The 22219-nt window shown below is 35.8% G+C and overlaps 2 protein-coding genes across 4 annotated transcripts; one reads left to right on the top strand and one right to left on the bottom strand.

Annotated features, from left to right (window-relative positions):
* Positions 1-1662: 1662 nt before the first annotated feature.
* LOC130961655 (uncharacterized) lies at positions 1663-2644 on the top strand. The gene has a single exon (XM_057887633.1). It carries the CDS (start codon positions 1772-1774, stop codon positions 2642-2644), a length of 873 nt encoding a protein of 290 aa, XP_057743616.1. The 5' UTR covers positions 1663-1771.
* Positions 2645-4473: 1829 nt separating this feature from the next.
* LOC130960906 (uncharacterized) lies at positions 4474-16594 on the bottom strand. 3 transcript variants are annotated; one of them, XM_057886424.1, is made up of 15 exons: positions 15993-16163; positions 13376-13452; positions 12609-13291; positions 11740-11802; positions 11456-11645; positions 10688-10792; positions 10466-10596; positions 9778-10345; positions 8911-8976; positions 8681-8757; positions 7755-8027; positions 6945-7269; positions 6711-6860; positions 5928-6464; positions 4474-4897 (listed from the first exon to the last, which is right to left on the bottom strand). In XM_057886424.1, the coding sequence occupies exons 3-15, from the start codon at positions 12701-12703 to the stop codon at positions 4709-4711; spliced, it is 2769 nt and encodes a 922-aa protein (XP_057742407.1). In that variant the 5' UTR covers positions 12704-13291; positions 13376-13452; positions 15993-16163; the 3' UTR covers positions 4474-4708. The 3 variants fall into 3 exon arrangements, with proteins under 3 accessions (XP_057742407.1, XP_057742406.1, XP_057742408.1); XM_057886423.1 differs by lacking the exon at positions 13376-13452 and having other exon boundaries at positions 12609-12718; positions 15993-16594; XM_057886425.1 differs by lacking the exon at positions 13376-13452 and having other exon boundaries at positions 15993-16227.
* Between the last annotated feature and the right edge of the window lie 5625 nt (positions 16595-22219).

Raw genomic sequence — 22219 nt, forward strand, 5'->3', positions numbered from 1 at the left:
TAATAAATATTTTTTATTTTAAATTTAACAAATACTAATGTATCAATATACACTTATATGTGAATTTATTAAATCTATATAAAAGATTTAATCAATAAGCATATTAATGAATATTAATATACCAATATTAACAAGTAATTATTTTATTGTACTCATTAATATGTTATAGTGTAATAAATCTTTATTTTATAAATGAAAAAATAAAGATGTATATAATGAGAGAGGTCACCTTAAGCTTAAACGAACTTTTGAGTAGTTTTTATAAGTTCGCCTAAGATTTTGAAAACTTCATAAAAACTCAAAATAAAAAATAAAAACACAGTTTCCAAACATTAATGTTAGTGTAATTTATTTTTAAAAATATTTTTTTATTTTATAATAGAAAAAATCCAAAAATTTCATGGTGTTTATTATTAGAGTCTAATTTTTTTCTAATTTATTTACATCACAAATTTTAAATATTTTAAATTTATTAAATTTCATCATCTTAAATTAAATATTAATTTTTTATTTTTAGTAAATAGACATCAATTTTTTAAGCACTATAAAAATCATTTCTTAGTATTATCTGATTTTTTTTATTGTACTCTTTCTATTATAAAAATAATGATTTTTATAATAAACAGCTTTGTGTCTCTTTGACATAAAATTAACAATTTTCTGGCCATATTTACACATATAAACCGTGGTGACCCACAAGGTTTTATGTGCAAACAAGTTTCTTCATAAACCGTGGTGACTCCCCACGGTTTATGCTTGCCAAATTTCCTTCATAAACCGTGGTGACCTACCACGGTTTCCTCCTACAAAAATTTGCTCCTAATCCGTGGTGACCTCCCACGGTTTATGCATGTTTAGAAACCGTGGTGAGTTGCCACGGTTTACATATAAATCCATTTTGCACAAAATCGTAACAACAAACAGATTTGCACATTTACGTAAATAACTCTCCCACTTTATTTATTTACGTAAATTGCCCAAGATTAAATATATCTTTCTATAATGGTAACCATTTTGTATGTTCACATACTATAATTGATATATAAATTATGTCATATATAATATTATTTAAGTTTTTAGTAAATTTAATCTTAAAAGATGTCAATATAATTTTATTAAAAAAATCTTTTTATAAGCTCTCCTAATTTTTTTTTTTAACTGAAAACTCTATCAAAATTATTACAGACCAAAAGAAGTAAAAAAAATAGAATTAACCTTTAAGCCGAAACAGGTCAGCTTATCTGGAGGGAGAGACCCAAACGCTGCATGCACACGGTCAAACAAGCCCAAGCTACTAGCTGTAACTCATTTTTGTTAAAATTTTTTCACTAATTAACTATTTATTTTTTGGATTACACTGACTATCTAACCATAAAACCAAAATTAGTAATTAAAAAATTATAAAATAATAAAATACACCATAAGAGGCGCTGTATTCCAGCAAAAACTTTCCCTAACCATATCCATTATCCATATTGTTATTTGTTAAAAATTGCTAAAAATTGCTGTTAGCCCCGCCAACCTTTCCCTTTAAGCCAAGTAGGTTCTTTTTTTTTTCATTCCTCCTTCTTTCGAACCACAAATATTACTCTCTCTTCCATTCTCATCCTAAACTCTCACTCAGCATTCAGCAACAACACAAATCTTCTTCCCCCTTTAATTCTCTATTCGCATCTTTAAATTCCACAGTAGGCACGCACGCAACGCAATAGGAAAAGCATTATATATATAGATCACAAGAAAGAAGAAGGGATTTGGATTTGATATATAAATGAAGTGTCAGAAACACGTACCGGATTCAACCAGCGACATCGGCGTTTGTGCCACTTGCCTCCGGGAGCGCCTCCAAGTCATTCTTGCGGCCCAAACCCAAGCCCAGGCCCAAACAGAGGACGAAGACGAGGACCAACCAGCAGAAGCTCTCGCATCTTCAGACCACAGCAACAACCAATCGGAAAAGAACGCCGACGAGAAGAAAAACCCTCCGCCGATCAATGCTAACGACTTCGTCGGGCGAAAGGACAATGACAACGACAAGGTAATCTACAGCACGCCGCAGGTCGGACCGCCATTCTCCGTAACCGCCACGGAATGCGACGGCAAAACGCCGAAGAGGAAGTTCGGAAGGTTCTGGAACCCTACGAGCCTATTCAGGACGAAATCGAACATGACGGAAAACTCAAATCGGGAATTGACAACGACGTATCGATCGTGGATGTCAATGATCTTCCACGTCAGATGGAAGAACAACGGCGGTGGCGCCTCGAATTTCCGGCAATCTGATCGAGAATCGGAGGATTTCAGCAGCGAAATCGACGGACATGATCGGTCGTCTTCCACGGAGAGCAGAATCTCTCGGGAAACATCTCCGAAAGGCCGGAATCAGGCAGCGCCAGCACCTACGCGACGGTCGCGATCGTTACAGGCAGGGAAGAGAGTGTTTAACTGGAGGTTATGCTTGAGCCCGATGGTTAGGGCAAATTCGAACCAGCACTTGGTTCATAACCATAAAGGAACACTTCAAGAAACCGGTGCATCCGTGGGTGGTGGGGCCCAGAAAATTAGATTTATCTCGGCAGCGTCCTTTAGCTGCAGCCGATCAAAGAAGCTTGCGGATTTCGGAAGAGTCCATCGCAACCATTGATTTCTTTTAGGGCTCTTATCAGTTATAATTACTTAAAAAAAAATTATTATCTATTAATTTCTTTGTGCAGTTTGATTTTAAGCAACAAGAATATGTGCATTTTCTATTAACGAAAAGGAGGTGAGTTGAGAGGAGGAATCATTTGTCAATTTTTTATTTCTTATTTTTTTTTAATAGCTTTTTGTCGTATTCAATAGGCACTAAATCTTGAGTTTATTTTGTTGGTTTATTTAATAGATCATTCAAAAACACAGCTTGGCAAGGCAACAGCCAAACAGAGTCCAAAGTCCAAACCAAGTGAAGGCCAAGCAAAAAACGCAAATTTCGTTCTCCAAAAGGCATCTCTTGGACCTCTTTGCTCTCGTTGAATACATTTACCAACTTCCCCATACAAAAGATATTAACCGTTGAAGGTTCATGCCTGTGCCTTTTTAGAGTAAATAATAATCTTAATCCTTGGATTATAAGCATCAGTTACATTAGTTCATGGAATTAGAAAGCTATGTGTAAAGACTCCAAAAAGTCAAAATCATACTTTGTCCATATTAATTCTCATAATATATAGTTAGTCAAGATGTCAAATTACTCTCTACATATAGAATTGAATCAATTGATTTTTGTTTGTCTTTAAAGTGTTTGATTTAAAGTAAACAACTGGTTGAAACTTTAACGATTGATAAATAATGACAAAGTGCAAAATAGTATGAAATATGAAATATCCAATAATCCAACACGTCCTTCATAGTCATCGCCATTGCTAATGTCCTGTGAACGAACACCATCGCCTTCTACTTTGGTCCTAGAGGCTACAACTCTTCAGAGAGCTGACTAATCAAACCTTCACACTCTTGTATCACTAAACTGATTTGCAGAACAAAAAAAAGCTTCTTTTAATTCAAATTTGAAACATTTCTTCCAAAGTTCAAATTTTGATATACTGAATTTTCCACTACCACGTTTCGAAGACATTTTGACTAATAAATTTAAAAATTAATTACTTTATATATAGATTAAACTACTATTTCTACTCATCAAAGTTTTAAACACTAATAAATCAATCAATGAATAAAAGAAATTGTCATTTCTACTCATAAAAGATAGTTCTTTACTATAAATAAAGAGGAGTGTTAGGGCCACCAACTTTTGTGTTTTATAACCATCAACTGGCCATCAATAGTATTTTTAATGGTGTGAGATTACATCCAATAGTGAGAGATCACTCACTTTTCTTTTGATGGTTAAATGATGGCCACAAAACACAAAAGTTGCTACCCCCTAAACTTTCTCATAAAGTTATCCGAATAGTGAGAAATCACCTAAAAACTCTAAATTACCCTTTTTCCTTTTCCAACCCTCCCTTTTATTATTTTTATGGATTTCACCATCTCCTTCATCAATACCACCACTGCCACCACTGCCATCCACCATAGCTTGAAGCGGAAGGAGGAAGATGGGACTTATGGTTGGTGTCAGTGGTGGTGGTGGTGGTAAAGAAGATGATGAAATTCATGAAAAGAATAAAAAGAGGATTAAAATTTGGGAGATGAGTGTTGAGATTAGAATTAAAAAAAAAGAGTAATTTGAACATTTTTAAGTGATTTTTCAGTGTTAATTCTATTATTCGAAACCATCTTTTATGGGTAAAAATAGTAGTTTTTTTTCATAAATAGATTTATCAACGTTTAAAACTTTCGAGGGATAGACATGATAATTTAGTCTTTTATATATATAAAAAGAAACTAGTATAATGCTTTAGTTTTTTTTGAAACCATCTTATTTGTTCCTATCAAATTTCTTCATATCAAGCCTCACAATGGCACTAGCAGTCATAAATAATTTATGGATCTCTACTTGAATAAATAAATAATTAATTATATGTTGCTAGTAGCAAGGAATTAAATCTTGCCCACAAATAAGTCTCTTCCTGATTTCACCTTTTTTTCCCTTGAGGGGGATTAAAAAAAAGAGTCTATTCTATCTTATCTAAACAAAGAATGAAGTCCTAGCAACAAACATTTGAACACGGCAATCACCAACTCATTGTCAAGAGAGGAAATTGGGAACTTAGGGCTTCCTCAGGGCAGATGCTGCCCCCATTGCAATGGCAAGGACAATGCCAAGACCAGCACCAACAGATGCACCCACAGCAGCAGAATTAAATGAATTCGCCTTAGCTCGAGCATCTCTACTTGCATCACTTGACATTGCTTGTTCTCTTGCCAACTCCAACATAAGTCTGTCTCTGGCAAATTCCTGCGCCAAAAGAATTGAACAGAAATAGAATTTCTCAGTATGTACTACTGTAACATATATTTGTAGTGTGATGAGCGAAAATTGAACCCAAACGATATCAGCTGATAGATACTTCAATTTTTATAACTGGTTAAGCCACTGTAAGGGATGAATATATATCAGATCAAACAAATCAATAGTGCTCCATAAAAGAAATTCAAACAATCAAGAAAGCCAATTAAAATAAGTATTTTTCAATACACACCATGGTGTATTGTTGAATATTTTATTAAAATGAACAAGATATGAATGCTTTGTTCACATATTAAACGTCATGTATGTTAGTAAATTATACTGAATCCGTAACATGGATGGTTGATCTAGAATATTAGCAACATAGGTCTTAATGAACATTGATTTTATTCATGTACATCTAAAATAAAACTGTTTCCTATTCTAAACCAATTATTTCAAGAATGTTTATTTTAAAAACAGTTTAGTATGATGAATAGCATGTTTAAACCAGAAAACTGGGGAAAATATAATTGGACTTGACTACACAAAGAAAAGGCCTCCAGCAAAGGAACCAAGATAAGGACTCCAGGCCAATAAAACTGGATTACATTTCAAAACCTGCCCCGGGCCCAATAAAGAAAAATGGGGTCATCATTTACCCAACAGAATGTCATCATATGCTTAGTAACAATTACCAAACAGAAAGCATCTTCACCTCATTGAAGCAGCCGGAGAACATCAGCAACTCAGCTGGATATTGGAATCATCTCACAGCCTTTGGAGGACCTTGTTTGTTTTCCTCTAAAGCAAAGCTTATGGGTTTTATTGTTTGTTATGCATTTTTTTATTTTGATATTTTGCTTATAAATTTTTAGTTGCAGGCTTATGAATATTTGAATCCAACGGAGCATGAAATGCATTGTTCTATGATAATAACATTTATATGAAAGGCAATTCACAAATATAGAGATACTACTAGTATTACTCAAAACAAAATAAGATAAAACTATGAACCACAAAATAAAGGCTTCCCCACCTGTAATGAAGACTCCTCATGACTGCGAAGTACCCGGTGGATTTGTTTACAAAGAGAGTCGACACCTTCAACTGGAAGAACTATCTCCTTCCTCTGGAAGGGCCTTTTAACAAAATTAATAGGAGCCAATAAAAGCTTTTGAGGACCCATCTTTTTAACAGAATCTGCATTGTTTGGATCCCATGATAGAGTGGCCCCAGCAAAACCAGGCATAACATATGGACAGGAATTTATAACTTCGGTTGAGTTAGGAGATGCTTCGTAAGCTTTCAAAACAGCATTGATCGCTACCTTTTGAAGGTGTGCGCTAACTGCAAATTTATTTGTTATTGCGAGAACCCATGGAATTCCAAGAGACTTGGCCTCATCCAAGAAAAGTGAAAGGACAGGCTTTGGTTGAGAGCTATTTGAATTACTATATCGAGGTATGCTATGGGATAGGTTGTGAACAAGAACAATTAAATCTGTCTTCCTACTTAGATCTCGGATTCCAAGCCACAAATCATCCCTGAAGCAAGAAGTTTCCTTGTTAAGTTCCTGCAAATTAATTAAGAGAAATGAAAATTTAAATGAACATCATAAGGTACATTTCATTAATTTAAATGCACATCCAGAGTTTACTAGCAAGTGCAACCCAGCTCACTATTAAATCAAACATATCAACATCCCAACTTTTCAAATCAATCATATATATCCACACTAGTGAGTACAAAGGAGGATATTTTGAAAGGAGAGTAATATGAAAAATTGGAAAGCAACCGACACGAAAAGAAGGTTGGTTACCTGCATATTTACTCCAGAGGAATCACAGTAGCACAAACCACCAGCAATACCTTCCGGTACATCAACATCCAAAAGTGCATCCTCTATGGAGGAAATGTTGGATTTACGTTTATTCAAGATTGCCTTTAAAAGAGTAGTTTTACCAGCACCCTGCACATTAGACAACTCATACAACTTATAAGATGAAAAATAATAAAGTATATCCAGAATGATCCCAAAGCAAAATTGTCATACCTCCATCCCAATTAATCGTACCCTACGAGTTCTGATGTGAACCTCTTTAGAAACCGTTGAAAAATCACTAGTGCAGAATATTGAGAAGTTATTTAAACTTTCCGGACGGATAAACTTATCCTTGTCAATGGGTGCTAAGTTCCTAGCAAGCTCAGAATCAACAGAAGTGAACACGGGCAACAATGAATCTAACAAAGTTTGATGCTTTGGTGGCCTTCTTAGTGGAGCACCAACTAATATTCTCATCTTCTGTAATTCCGGCTGAATTCCTTGATTTGAAGAATACTTTGGGGCAGAAGGAAAGGACTCAACTGAAGTCGAACACCTAATTAAGATAAAAATACACATTACATTACCTATAGGACCATTGAAGTTAATGTTTAAGAAAAAAAAACATTTAATTAGAAAGTTGTTGGGCACTTCACAAACAAAACCACCACTCCATCCTATTTCTTTAATAGAGTAATGTATATTATAAATACTAATTAGGGTCTTTTAAAGATCAACTGGGAAGAATAGATATCGTGCACTAGTATTCAGAAGTGTATTATTAATCAAATGAATAAAGCCACAGACTCGTGAATGGCTTGTCATAGCAATTTAGCTATTGATATGCATCTCTACAGAACCTTTAGTGAAAATGGAAAACCAATTGATTTATCCGTCATTATCAAAATAACTTTTAATAATAACATTATTGATTAATTTCTCATGTGTCTGCCCTTGCTCCCACCCCTCCAATTCGTAAAATTATACATATACATGTTATCAATAAATTTTGATGTGTCACAAAGTATAGCATGTCAATACCAGTTACCATTAACTTGGGCATGAACCAATGTACAGAGATGCAACCCAAAACCAGTAATATCAACTTTTAGAGGTTCTCCATTTTTCGCTCCAGGCCCATCATCCCATCCGAGAGGAACAATTGTAGTTGCAGTGCGAATAACAGGAGACTCGACTATATGCCCGAGCTCCACAGTCCCTGCAGTTGCAAGGCCAAGCCATTGTTGTAGATGAGGAAACTGCTGCCATTGCTCAATCCCTAGGAAATTTTCACTCATACACAAATCATAGATTCTGCAACAAATGGAGGAGGAAAAGGATTATTTTATCTCAAATAACTTCAATTAAACATGTACACAAGCAATTTCAAATGCTTCAACAACCAATCCTTATTCTAGTTGGTGACTAGGTGGGGATTCAAGGAGCTAGAAGCACAAAAATTAAAAAGTTTATTCAACAGAGATGACCATTATTAGAATTAAATGGATTTAACACAACTCAATAGTTAGCTCATATGGTGAATGTTAACCCAATAACTTATAAAGGCTATTTAGGCCCTATCCCTATGTGATGTGGTGAGTCCTGTACAAGTAGGACTAGACATCTGGTGTGTAAAGTTTACAGGACTAGACATCTATGAATGCCCCATTAACAACCATAGGACAAGCCCCTAACACCACAATCAAGTGGATCCAAATCAAAGGCTTCGATATCATATTTGAAATGAGTGGGCTTAATCCAAAAACTAGCTTAGTAGCTTATAGAATGAGGATTGCCATAACACTTATAAAGGCTAAGTCTTATCTCTAAGGAATGTGAGACTCTAACAGCCATTAACAAGTTCTTTGAAAAATGGGGGAATGTGGTCATTTAAAAGTAATAATTTTAGGAACATATAAACATAGTTTCAAATATATATAACACGACAAGTACGACTAGTCAAGTACCTTTGGAATCTAGATCTATATGATTTCATTGAATGAGATTGTAATCTTTCCCTCAATTCCGTAATCACTGATTTGACCTGAAAATGTCTTTGCCAAAAGAAAGCAAACAAAATGAGAGAACTTCCAAAAGTGTATTTATATATAATATAAGGTTTAAATACAAACTATCATCCAAAAAAAGGCAATGGAAAAATATCATGGATCAATAAGCAATGAAAGGAAGCTCATACCGATGTCAGTTTTGAGTACTCCGCACCTGATAGTGACTCTACTGAGGAATTTCCCAATAAATAAAGCTGTTTACATGAAACCATTTTTTATCAGTTAAAAATTAATGAGAGGGGAAAAAAGGGGAAAGGATAAGCAGAATATAAAAATAAAATTGCATGGTCATTGATGGAAACAGTTGACTTCAGGACATTTTACTCTTTTTAATTGATCCTACTCATTCAAACAGCTTTTTGTAAATACAAATATATGAGAAATAAAAAAGGCTTGATCATTAATGTTAAGCTCCACAGTGCTTAGGAACAAAATGTCCATGATAGCTTTTAATAGAAAACTTGGGTAGCCCCTCTTTGAGCTATGTTTTTATCTGGAGCTAAACATACAATCTTAATTTGATATTAAAGCTTATCCTTTGATCTTCCCTCCCTCCATTCTAACATAAGCCTTCAGGCTTCCCCTTTAATCATGCACATAAACTCATGCTTCCTAGCTTTTTGCTAGTATATATAAGCTACAGGATGAAGATTTACATATTATATAAAGGCCAATAATTCAAAAGTAGGAAGTTACAGCTACTTCCTACTTTTTCAAAGTAAATGAGACACAGAAACACTACTTTCACACCAATCATAGAAAAGATAGAGCAATGGCGGGAAAAATCACATGAATAACCAAGCCAAGAAAGCAATAAAAACAAACATAAGAAGATGATGGACTGCTTAAATAACAAACACCTCACATTAACATGCCCAAGTAAAAAAAATAAACTATCCAAATTTAAATTTAAAATAAAAAATAAAAATAAAACTTCATCCTTAGTTACAGCAAAAGAACACTAGTGGAAAAGAATCATCTCTGATAATATCTACCTGTCCGAATGGCACATATGAAGGTAAATATGGAACTCTGCGCCATTTTCTTTCGTCTCCAGTTACAATATTGCCTTTTGTATTTGTTTTTCCATTCTTTGCCAACTCCAACGAATGTTTGTCACTGTCTGGAAAAGGCTTGAGTGATATGCCATCAGAATCCTCTTGTATTTCAAGTGATTGTGGTTCAACTACTTCCTCCTCAATCAAAGTACTAGCAAGAGAACCAGGCATCGAATTTGTTTCAATAGAATTAATTTGTCTCTCTCGTTTACTAAATTGTCTCAGTACGGATTCTAAGGGTACCAGCTTTGAGAGTCTCCAGAAGGATTTATGCAAAGGACCTACCCCCAAAACCAACTGCTCTCCATCATTCTCTTTTGGCTTCTCTGAATCTTGGCCCCTCTTTGACGATAATAACCCATTAGTTTCATTTTCAGAAAGCACTGACTGAGGCTGAGCATTATTATAATGGTGGAAATAAGCAGGAGATAAAATACGAGGAATCAAATCTTCCGGGATGCAGTAACTCTTAAAATAGTGCTGCCAACCTTTTCTATTAACATAGCTGCAAAAGGGGAAAAAAGGAAAAGAAACCAATGAATATTTTTAAGTTTTCATGTTTCTAAAGAGAATACAGCAGCTAACCAATTTAGACAAGGAGTAGAAAAATACAGCGAAAACATACTCCTTCAGAGCAGCATTTCCTACAGGAGGCTGAGAAAATGTTATACATTTGATAGAGACTTTCTCATTTTCCTTTGATGAAGATGAAGCAGCAACTACTCTCAAAATGGCAAGAGTAGCTAATGCGGCTACCTGTGTAGAACATCAGGAACTTAGCATATGCATATTGTTCAAATGCATCTACACCATTGTTATGAAATCTAGATGGATTAATCATACTTACAGCTCCACCAAGTGAATGACCACATAAAACAAGCTTGCGTTTCTTCTTTTGAGCAAGCCTATACAATTCTAAAGCAGGTATTCCTTTAGCACGAGCCAAGAAACCCTAGGAGTGAAACCAGCAAAATTAATAGAACCTAAGGACACCATATTTACATCTATAACATTAATTAACATATCACAGTATCAATGACTAAAGGTTGGACCATATCCTTGATTAAAAAATACCTATAACATAAATAGTTGAAAAGAATATAACATACCATGGTGATTAAGCAATTATTAATTGACCATATTACGCAGCAATATAAATCATAAATAACCTATAAGATCTAAAGAAGTAAACCTTGAAAAAAAAGAGGTAAGTGGTTAAATGAATCCGTAGACGCCATACTCTTCAGAAATTCCAATTGAAAGTTGCAACTGAGTCCATGTAGTTTCAAAAATATTTTAAATTGGGTTCCTTACAGGCTCAAAAGGTAGGCTGAATTCAACGCCTCACAAAAAAATATCAGAATTAAGCACATGTTATCACATATTCCTAGACTAACTCAGTTTCTAGTGCTCATTGATCATGTCTTGGTTACATTATTCTTATTTAATTTAATATTGAACATGCTATAAATTTCTGTATGTGTGGGCTCATAAATGCACAAATTTATACATAATTCTATAGAGAAGTTTACCTGATCCCTCACCATTGAAGAATATAAGAAAAGAACCAATCAATAAAAATAAAAATAAAATTGATAGAAAACAAGCATTTTACCCTATGAGCAGCAGGTTTAGATTTACTATTTATTTGTTTAGGCCTTGACTCCAAAGGGTTCCACATATATTCTTTTCCATTTAAGTTTTCACCCTTATCAGATTCAGCATGTGCACATCCATCTGCCGCCTCAGGAGCATCCTCATGGAAGATCGCACCTTGAAGTATATTTGCATCAGCAATTACATCCCTATCAAGAAAATATAAAGGTATATAAAAATCATTCTCAAGAAGAAGTACTGATTTTTTAAAAACTTACACAAAGAATCCCTGAAATAACTCACTTATATTGTTTTGTCCCTATAAAAGAAGCAAATAAAGTGTCTCCTGCCTCAGCCAACAAATACCTGAAACAACATAATCTGTCAAATAACAGTCCAACACAGCTTAAACCGGACACTAATATAATCCATTTAGGAATGAAGTGCATACAAAAACATGTAAGCACAATACTACTTTGAGGAGAGACAGGAGGGGGGGAAAGGATCTAAGTGGTTATCAATAGATTAATTGCATTTATTTGAAATATCTTTTAGGTACTTGTATATAAACATTCTTTTTTAGCTTGCTTCCCCCTGTAGAAAACATCTTAGTTTAGTCCCTATGTATTTTTGAGGATGAGTTTTGACTCCCACCAACAGTAAAATCACTGCCATGTGACTCAGAAGCTACAGGTTCAAATATTGGAAAGAGCCTCTCTGCTCAGGGGAATGAGGTTCCATAAATCCATCCTCCTCAAGTGCCACCATCTAGCACTAGGGCGCCCTACACCTATAATTATTTTCACTTCTATCTCAGTAGTCATTGATTTTTCACCATTATAATACCGAAGCTTATCATAAAGTTATCACGATGCATAAACTTAATGGACGCATAAGGGTCAACATGAAAATGTGTTATATAAAGAACTCCACCAATGAGTGTCACTGCTTCCTAACAACCTCATCCTTTATGTCCAAATGTTCAAATATTAGGTTAAGGGAAAAAAAGGTTTCTAGTTGCTCAAGAAACCGAGGATGAAATTTTCAGGAGGAAAATAATAGAAACTTCCAATGTTCGAATATTTAATGGCATTTATGAAAATAAAATTAGAAGAATTCTATTAAAGGCAATTATAATTCACACAAATAAAGTTATATAAAGACTAACATACCTATGAGGAACATGATCTGACGAAGGTTGCACCCGTTCCAATGCAACAATATGTCCTCCAAAATCAGCCTTAAATTTATTTACAGCTCTAATCATCTCGGTGGCAGGTCTCTAAATTATAGGAAGTCAGACATAAATGAGAGTAATTAACTTGTCGATTGACACTAGACATAAATGAGAGTAATTAACTTGTTGATTGACACTAACTAACTAAATTTCATGCAAGCATAGCATACATATACTCTTAGTGAAGTTTCAAAGTAGCTTCGTGTTTATGCAAGACCTAAGGCCATTTAGTATGGTGAAAACTCTTATGCTGCATTTGTTTCTGAGAACAAGACAAGACAAGACACTGAGAACAAGACATAAAGGACAAAGACACAATTTTGTGTTCTTGTATTCTGTTTGATGATAAACTAGAACAAATTATGAAAATTCAATTTATTCTCATTTTTTTCCATTCAAAAAATTTGAGATGAAAAATAAAATTATAAAAAATTAACAAGAATAATAAAAGAAAAAATGAAAAATAAGTTGTATCCCTTGTTAGTGTCTTCGTGTCCTTCCTGTCAGGATGGACACAAAATATACTGATTCGGTGTCTCTGGACACAATGTCTTTGTCCATGTCTCCTCTGTCAAACACGATTTTGTATCTCTGTGTCCCTGTCTCAGTGTCCTATCTCTGTAAACAAATGCAGCTTTTAGTTCCTACTTTTCCAACATATTCTCTAATGCTAATCATGGTTATTGAGTCACGAGTTCATACAAGTCATTTGGCTGGTTATTCGAATTGTCTTCACTTCTAAATCAGACGATTGGGCATTAGAATCACACTAATACATGCTGGAATTGTGAATCACAACATCAAAAACGATTCCCGGTGGCACTAAATCGTGAATCACACGTTTGAAGTTCATATGCAAAGTTCGGCAAACAGGTCAAGAAAACCCGATGCTCACTCTAAACATGGGCTTTCTCTTTTTTTGTTTAAGAAGAAACAAAACACTTAACACCGTGGGTCGTATTTTAAATATTTAATGTCTCTCTGCACCACAAATGGTGCATTTCCATTTGTTTTCCAGGGGAAAAAAAAGTACAGTGCCTTTTATGCATATCAAGATAAAATCCAACAAGTATTCTAAGTCAACTTCTCTTCCATACTTTCTTTTCTATCTTTCTCTGCACATTATTACTTGTATATTTAATAATTAATTTTTTAAGATTTTCTGCCTTCTGTGAGATATTTGTTGACGATGATTTTGTATGTTTTGAGCTTATACATGACTTTGGTGATGTTTTTATGCTATTGGTATCATGAATTTTTTGTTCAGAATACTATTTGTTTGTGTTATAGTATACAACAACAACAACAACAACAACAACAACAATAACAACAACAACAAAGCCTTATCCCATTAGATGGAGTCGGCTACATGGATCAAACAACGTCATTGCAGCCCTATCATGTGTTATAGTATATACAATGTAATTTTGAACGATATCCCTTAATCTTAATATTCGATATGATTTACAATTCAATAATTAGCCTTAGCAATTAGCATTCAATTTAAGAATCGCGATTTGATAACTTTGATGCTAATTTGCACTTAACAAAAAATACTACATATACCTATCTAGCTTTTATTACACTAATTGACCTACCTATCATTACAGAATATAGATCATATACAGTAGCAAAAATTAAGTTTTGGCTCTAATAGGATCCAAAGATCTTGCGACACAGCTTTGGTTTATGCTGTATTTTGCTATTTATGTGGTAGACAAGAATGTAAGAAGTTTTCATGATTGCTTTTCGAATGTAGACTATATTTGAGATAGGGTCACTCTTTTGGCTTCCGTTTCATTCCCTGATCATTGTGTGATTTCTGGAGTGCCATTATCTAACACATTGCTGACTCAAAACCCATTCTCTGAAATCCTTTAAAATAAATTAAAAATAAAAGGTGAAAACTCAGGTACAGTCAACTTCACGTGAAGTTGATAGTTGAGAGTCGTTAATTGATTTGACTAAATTTTCATCTAACAGCTCTCAACTATCAACTTCACATGAAGTTGACTGCACCTGAGTTTCCACCAAAATAAAAACCTACAAAAACTAGAGACTTCCCATTTCTAGAAAGAGAATAAAGCAAACAGCATAAACCAACACAGAAAAAACCTAACCAAACTTCACCACCCTCCCATTTCCTCAACATAATCATTTTAAATCAGATAACTAAACCAAAAAAAAAAAATTCAAAATCTCCTACAAAGCTGAAGCCAGGCCTTCTACAGCTATATTTGGATTGGTGGTTTGAGATGAGTGATGAGCTCAAGGCAGTATAATGAGCATCCATTGTTTGGATTGGTGGTATAGGATGGTGGAACAGAATGGGGCAGAAGGAAATTTAATCGGCCCCATACTTGGATTGACAAAATTAGGATGGAGTGGAATGATTACTAATGAACAGAATCCATTCAATTAAATCAAAACTTTCATTTTTTGTTCTTTCCAATACAGGAGGTTTGGGATGGAATTAAGTTTCATTCAAACAATGGAGAAGAATAATTAATCTACTCCTCTGGACTCCATTCCACTCTATATCTATCATCAATCCAAACTTAGCAAAAAATGAGGTTTGCGATCGAATTGAATCCATCTATTCCATAAAAATCCTCATATTTTTATCCAATCCAATTTTGAGTGTTTAGAGGGGAAGCCCATTTTATATAAGACAATATTAACTCAATTCTTTTGAGCTCCATTCACCCTACCTTAAATATTACTCTACTCCAGTTCCTTTTGTTTTTGTTTGGGTATTACCACTCCCTTAACTTCCATCAATCCAAGCATAGCCTTAAGGTAGCATTAGGCTCATGTCCTTGGATAGAAAAAACAGAGACAGTAAGATGGTAAAGACAAGTCTCCCACGTCCCTTTAACTTCGGACAAATAGAAGGTAGTTAAAAATAATCTATGAGATATGCCTCTGGTGTTCTCTATTTTGAAAATAGAGAAATTATCTTTCCCAAGATACTCTTGTCCCCAATGTCTTTGTCTCCTCTGTATCAAAATGTTAAACCACACACTACCTAAATTATCAGAAAATATAAAACACAGCTCAGCTCTCTCCTGCAACAGAATGGAATTACTTCATCACTAACTATCCAACTCCATTTCTAATTTTGTCTATTGCGCTATTTCCCATTCCATCCCAAACTACTAATTGAATCCTAATTGAACCACAATTTAATACCAATGTTTAACAACAACAATACTTAGTGTAGTTCACTGCATGGATTAAACAATGTCATGCTATGCTATTACAAACAACAACAACCGCAGCTAATACTGAGTTTTATATGCAGTGAAAAGAAAACTACCTTGTAAACGCACTCGGAGAGAACCATGCAACAAAGGAGATCCTGCAAATCAGAGACGGAATCAGCCTTAAGTGCGAGGCAGAGATCATGGAGCTGCTTCCGGCGCCGCTCGTACTCCTCATGGATCCTCTTCTTGTTCTCCCTGTGGCTTGTCCATGGCCACTTCATCCGCCATTGGAGTGGTCCCCACGACACCTTCATCAGCTTCGCTCCCTGGTCCCTGATCCACGGCTCCACGCGCCTCTGTATGAACTCCATTGCCGCGAGGGACAGGATAGCTTCTTGCGGATTTTGAAACAAATAATAATCAATCAATTGATTCAATACAATGATAATCCATGTTCCTAACCTAATTGGAATTTAACGAGAAAGAAAGAGAATAAAAATCTAGAGTTGGGGTTTTTGTTTGTGTGTTGAGTTTAGAACAAGGGAGGGATAGGGGATAATAATTATTATAATAATTATTATAATTTTTAAATTAGATTTGGGCGTATAAAATGGAGAATATGCGGGAGGTTACGAAACGGAACTGTGTGTGACGTAGACTGGGGACTGTCACAATCACATTTTTGGGGTTGTTTGGTTTCTTTTTGAGTTCTGGTAGTTATATCTTCTCTCGTTTGATTGGAAATTGTTGTCCACAAATATTTGATTAATAGAAACTAGAAAGTTTCGGTAGATTCATTCCGCTGCACGAGTCATTCGATACGGACATACGGTTTAAGATATGAATCTCAGGTTTAATGACTATTTTACTATTTTTAGAGAGAATTTACATATCATTTGAGAAAAATTAAGATATGATATCAGATTTAATGAATATCTGCGAGAATCTACGGATTACTTGCGAAAAGAATCCTAGCTATTTTCCATGAAATCATTATTGTAATGACCAAAAAAAAAAAAAGAAGGAAAGGAAACCACGTGGGGGGCACATACCCCACTTAAATTTTCTTTCCTATTTCCCCTCCCCTCCTTCAAAGACCCCCCCCCCCCCCCCCCCCCGGTCCTTTCTTTCTTTCACTTTCTTTTATTTCCTTCCAACAAAACCTAAAACCTTCTCTTCTTCTCTTCTCATTCAACTCTTCCATCTTCTCATCTCTTCTTGCAATTTCATACTATTATCAAACTCATCTTCATCATCTTACCTTTCTTTCTTTTTCTACTCTATCTCTATTTATTCAAAATCTCATTTTCTCAAAACCTAAAATCATGGAATGTCAACTTAATGAGTGAAAGAAGCATTCAACTTTGAGTTCCAATTATTATTGAGGTTTCAAGATAACTCTTTGACTCAATAATTAGCCATATCCCTAATTTTGTCATCTCTATATTTATGGGTATATATAAATCCGAATTTAGGGTTATTAGAATTAGAAAATTTGGGACTTTTGGTCAAGATGAGTTAGATTATGTTAATTGACAATGTTAGTAGCTCACAAACATCATTATTGTCATATTTTTAGAGTTGTAGAGTTATTGGACATCATTTGGTAGCTCATTGGCGCGCTCAGAGTTGCTTCCGGTTTTTTAAAATCAAGTTGTGAGTGGATATTATATCTATAATTGTTTTTAAATATATTATTATCCATATTTTGTTGAATTAATTTTGGAGTCTGAAGATATTTTCTATTGTGATTTTTGAATTTTGAAATGAATAATGATTCGTGAAACTCACAATTTTATAAAAGTACACACGAGACGATATTTATATATTTTGTAAAGCATACATGTTTTTTTTTATTTGACTTTATTAAATTTTAATTAAATTTTAATATGCATTCTTATATATATATTTTTGATTTAATATGAAAGAATTAGTAATATGTTATAATTATAAGAGATTTGTTATAAATGATTTGATTTGGATTGGTTTGGGAGACTCTGACTAGAAAACCGTAGTTAACGGCGGTTATGACGTTAACTTAGATGCATCTAACTCAGACCTCAGCTAGCAGGGGCGTTGCTAGCCCAACGTGTAGGCCACACGTTGGATCTGTTATACCGTACGGGCACACTAGAGGAAAGGGCTACCCTTAGAGGTGGAGCCGCCCTAAGTGTGTAATATTTGATTTGATTTGACTTCTGGAATGAGAACTCCCATTTCAGTTCATCCGCTTAACTACCTATCTTTTTGTTTGCATAATTAATTAATATAAATTTCTCATTTCTGAAAGGAAATATAATTTTCAACGTAAACTCTGTATTGTCTTGTGTGGGTTATAGATGTAATGTTTGCTCACTGAGTTGTAAAACTCACCCTATTATATTCCCATGTTTTTCAGATACAGGAGTCATTCTCGGTTCCATTCCACCTGCCCCTCAGTAGATCTTAGTCATTTTGGTGAGCCCTTCTTCTTTCCAAGGGCTAAGTAATTATGTAATGGAATCTTTGCTCAAAAAATTTAGATTATGTCAATGCTCCATATGTCACAGGCAGGATCCTCGTGTGGGTTATGTTATTTTGAATCTTGAACTGTTTAGGTAGTAATTATGATTTGGTGATGTAAGACTTATGGTTTTAACTATATACTCTAGTTATCAACTTGATATATATATATATATATATATATATATATATATATATATATATTATATATATATATATATATATATATATATGATGCGTATTCTGGATATATTTGGTTGTGGATATGATTGGAGTATGTTGTTGTTGTTGTCTTTGGAAATGGATGTTTATTGTTGATATAGGGAGTTAATATGTATGTGGGTAAGGTCCTAGAAACAGAGGAGATTCTGTCCGTTTTTCTGAAAATTTGGTCGTTTGGCTTGCTGAGGGACTTGTCCCTTGAGCGCCAGTCATGGCTTGGTTCGGGCCATGACAAAGTGGTATCAGAGCCTTAGGTTTTCCTGTGTAATATGGAGCAAGTGTTCTCTAGTAAGATCACAATTGTGCAAATGGAAGCCGGCCCATTTTCACAAAGTGTGATGTTACTAGAGGCCTATAGGAAGTTGTCATCAATCCTTTGTTCTCATGATTCCTTCTGTCTGTCCTATTCTCTTTGAACTCCATATACATATGTCATTGGTGATCCAGTTGCTTTATTTACTCGATAGGTGGAAGATGCCACCTAAGAAAAGACGTGGTGGAGCTGTTAATGCTCCTGATACTGCTGAATCCAATAGGGCAGTTTCTCCACCACTTGGAGCGCTTCGACAAAGGCCAAGGAGCCAAAGGATAGCTGATAGGCGCGAAGGAGAGAACCCCACAGTAAGAGAGGCTCAACCGGACTTAGCGACTGAATTAAGGGGAATGAATCAAACCCTTAATGCGGTATTACATGCCCTAACAAATCAAAATAGGGGCGGAGTAGGCATTCCTAGTATGCCAAATCCTCAGCCTCATAGAGTTCATCAATTGTTTGGGGATCAAGAGCCACCAATTGAGAAGTATTTAAAGTTGAATTCGTCCACTTTCAATGGAGATTCATTGGATGAAGATCCACAACAATATCTAGAGGACGCAAAGAAAGCTATTCGAGCTCTCAAGTGCACCAAGGAATGGGCTGTTGAGTTAGTATCCTACAACTTGCGTGGTTCGGCAAGATATTGGTATGAGTCTCTTCTTGAGAGCAAAGAAGCAACCGGACTTCCTCCTCCTTCTTGGGAAGAGTTCACTGAAGAGTTTCTCGCTCGATTTTATCCAGCTAACAAGCAAGCAGAAGATGCAATTGCCTTTGAAAGATTAAGGCAAGAAAACATGACAGTGACTGAGTATGCTAAGGAGTTTACTAGACTTTCTAAGAGTGCTCCGTACTTGGTGAATTTAGAAGAGATGAAAGTTCATCGTTTCGTTCGTGGATTGGCAGAACCTATGTTCACTACTCTTATGCCTGAAGTCGGACGCATGTCTTTTAAGGATGTCCTAAACTCTGCTTATGGAATTGAAGCTGGGATAGCTGGTGGAGCTAGTTCAGGAGGATTTCAGTCTCATCATGGTCAGACTAATCAGCAAGGTTATTCGGGGTATCGAGCTCGTCCTCAATCATCTTTCGGTGGGGTTGCTTCTTCTGGATCTGTTCCTATGAGTGTTTCAAGTCCAAGACCTTTTGTTGGGGGCACCCCTCAATCTAGCGGACATGGTTCTAATCAGACAAGACCAACTAAATCTTACTGCCAGCAGTGTGGGATATACCATTCCGGTATATGTTTCAAGGCTACTGGTGCATGTTTTGGTTGTGGTCAATCTGGTCATCTTAGGAGGGATTGTCCAAATCCTAGAGGAGGCTTTGCTCTAGGTGTTGCACGTCCTACAACACCAATGCCATCATCTTCAGCTATGTCTATTGGAAATTCTTCTGGTCCTAGTGGCAGAGGAGCTGGTGGCAGGGGTCAGGCTTATAACAGAGGAGGGAGCCAAAGAGGAAGAAGTCAGGCACGTGTGTATGCTTTGACACGTCAAGATGCTCAAGCTTCTAATGCTGTGGTGGCAGGTACTTTACAAGTTTGTTCTTTAGATGCTCGAGTGTTATTTGATACGGGTTCTCATTATTCATATGTATCTCCACATCTTGCATCTCGTTTCGATAAACAACCTGAACTGTTATCCCACCCATTTCATGTTGGCACTCCACTTGGAGTCTCCACGGTGGTTCGAGTCGTGTTTCGGTCTTGTATTGTTAGAATTAATACGGTTGAGACCTTAGCTGATTTGATCCTTTTAGAACCAATGGAAGATATTGATGTCATCTTAGGCATGAATTGGTTAGCAGCTTGTCATGCTGATGTGGGCTGTTATTCCAAAATTGTAAAGTTTGACATACCGGGTATCTCACCTTTTGTTTTTAAAGGTGATGACTGTCCCACTTTAGCTAGCATCATCTCATCTATGAGTGCTATGCAATTGATGGATAAGGGGAACCAAGGATTTCTGGCAGTTGTTTGAGATGTTGATGCCGAAGTGCCTAGTCTTGATCAGGTTCCTATAGTTAGAGAATTTCCTGACGTGTTCCCTAATGAGCTACCAGCGATGCCACCTGACCGCGAAGTTGAGTTTTCTATAGAATTAGCTCCGGGAGTCCAACCTGTGTCCATTCCTCCCTATCGTATGGCTCCAACTGAGTTACGAGAATTGAAAGTTCAATTGGAAGATATGCTAGAGAAAGGATTCATTCGTCCTAGCACTTCTCCGTGGGGAGCTCCTGTTCTATTCGTAAAGAAGGATGGAACGATGCGACTATGTGTAGATTATCGTCAGCTCAATAAGATAACTGTTCGCAACAAGTATCCATTGCCAAGGATTGATGATTTGTTTGATCAACTTCAAGGAGCTACCTGTTTCTCAAAGATCGACTTGCGTTCAAGGTACCATCAATTGAAGATAAAAGGGGAAGACATTCCGAAAACTGCTTTTCGTACTCGCTATGGCCACTATGAGTTCTTAGTAATGTTCTTTGGTCTGACGAATGCACCTGAAACTTTCATGGACTTAATGAATCGAGTCTTCAAACCTTTCTTAGATCGCTTTGTTATCGTCTTCATCGATGATATCTTGGTGTATTCGAAAAATGATACGGAGCATGAGTATCATTTGAGGGTCGTGTTACAAACCTTAAGGGATCACAAGCTTTATGCTAAGTTTTCTAAATGTGAGTTTTGGCTTGATCAAGTGACATTTTTGGGGCATGTGGTATCAAAAGATGGAATAATGGTGGATCCAAAAGAAAGTGGAAGCCGTTCAGAAGTGGCCAAGGCCTACTACAGTGACGGAAATTCGTAGCTTTCTAGGATTGGCCGGTTACTATCGGCGATTCATCAAGGACTTCTCCAGAATTTCGGCACCATTAACCAAGTTAACTCAGAAAAATGTGAAGTTTCAATGGTCAGAAGCTTGTGAGGAAAGTTTCCAGACTTAAGGCTGTCTAACCTCAGCACCAGTTCTTGTTTTACCTTCTGGGTCTGGGGATTCTCAGTCTTTTGTGACGCATCTCGGATAGGACTGGGTTTGTGTATTGATGCAGCATGCCGCGTTATTGCCTATGCCTCACGACAACTCAAGAAGCATAAGCAGAATTATCCAACTCATGACCTGGAAATGGCAGCAGTCATTTTTGCTTTGAAGATTTGGACCTACCTTATGGTGAAACCTGTGAAATCTATACGGATCACAGGAGTTTGAAGTATATATTCAACAGAAGGATTTAATTTGAGGCAACGGAGATGGATGGAGTTGCTAAAAGATTACGATTGTACCATTTGTATCATCC

Source organism: Arachis stenosperma, chromosome 2 (genome assembly GCF_014773155.1).
Source record: "Arachis stenosperma cultivar V10309 chromosome 2, arast.V10309.gnm1.PFL2, whole genome shotgun sequence".
Taxonomy (NCBI): Eukaryota; Viridiplantae; Streptophyta; class Magnoliopsida; order Fabales; family Fabaceae; genus Arachis; species Arachis stenosperma.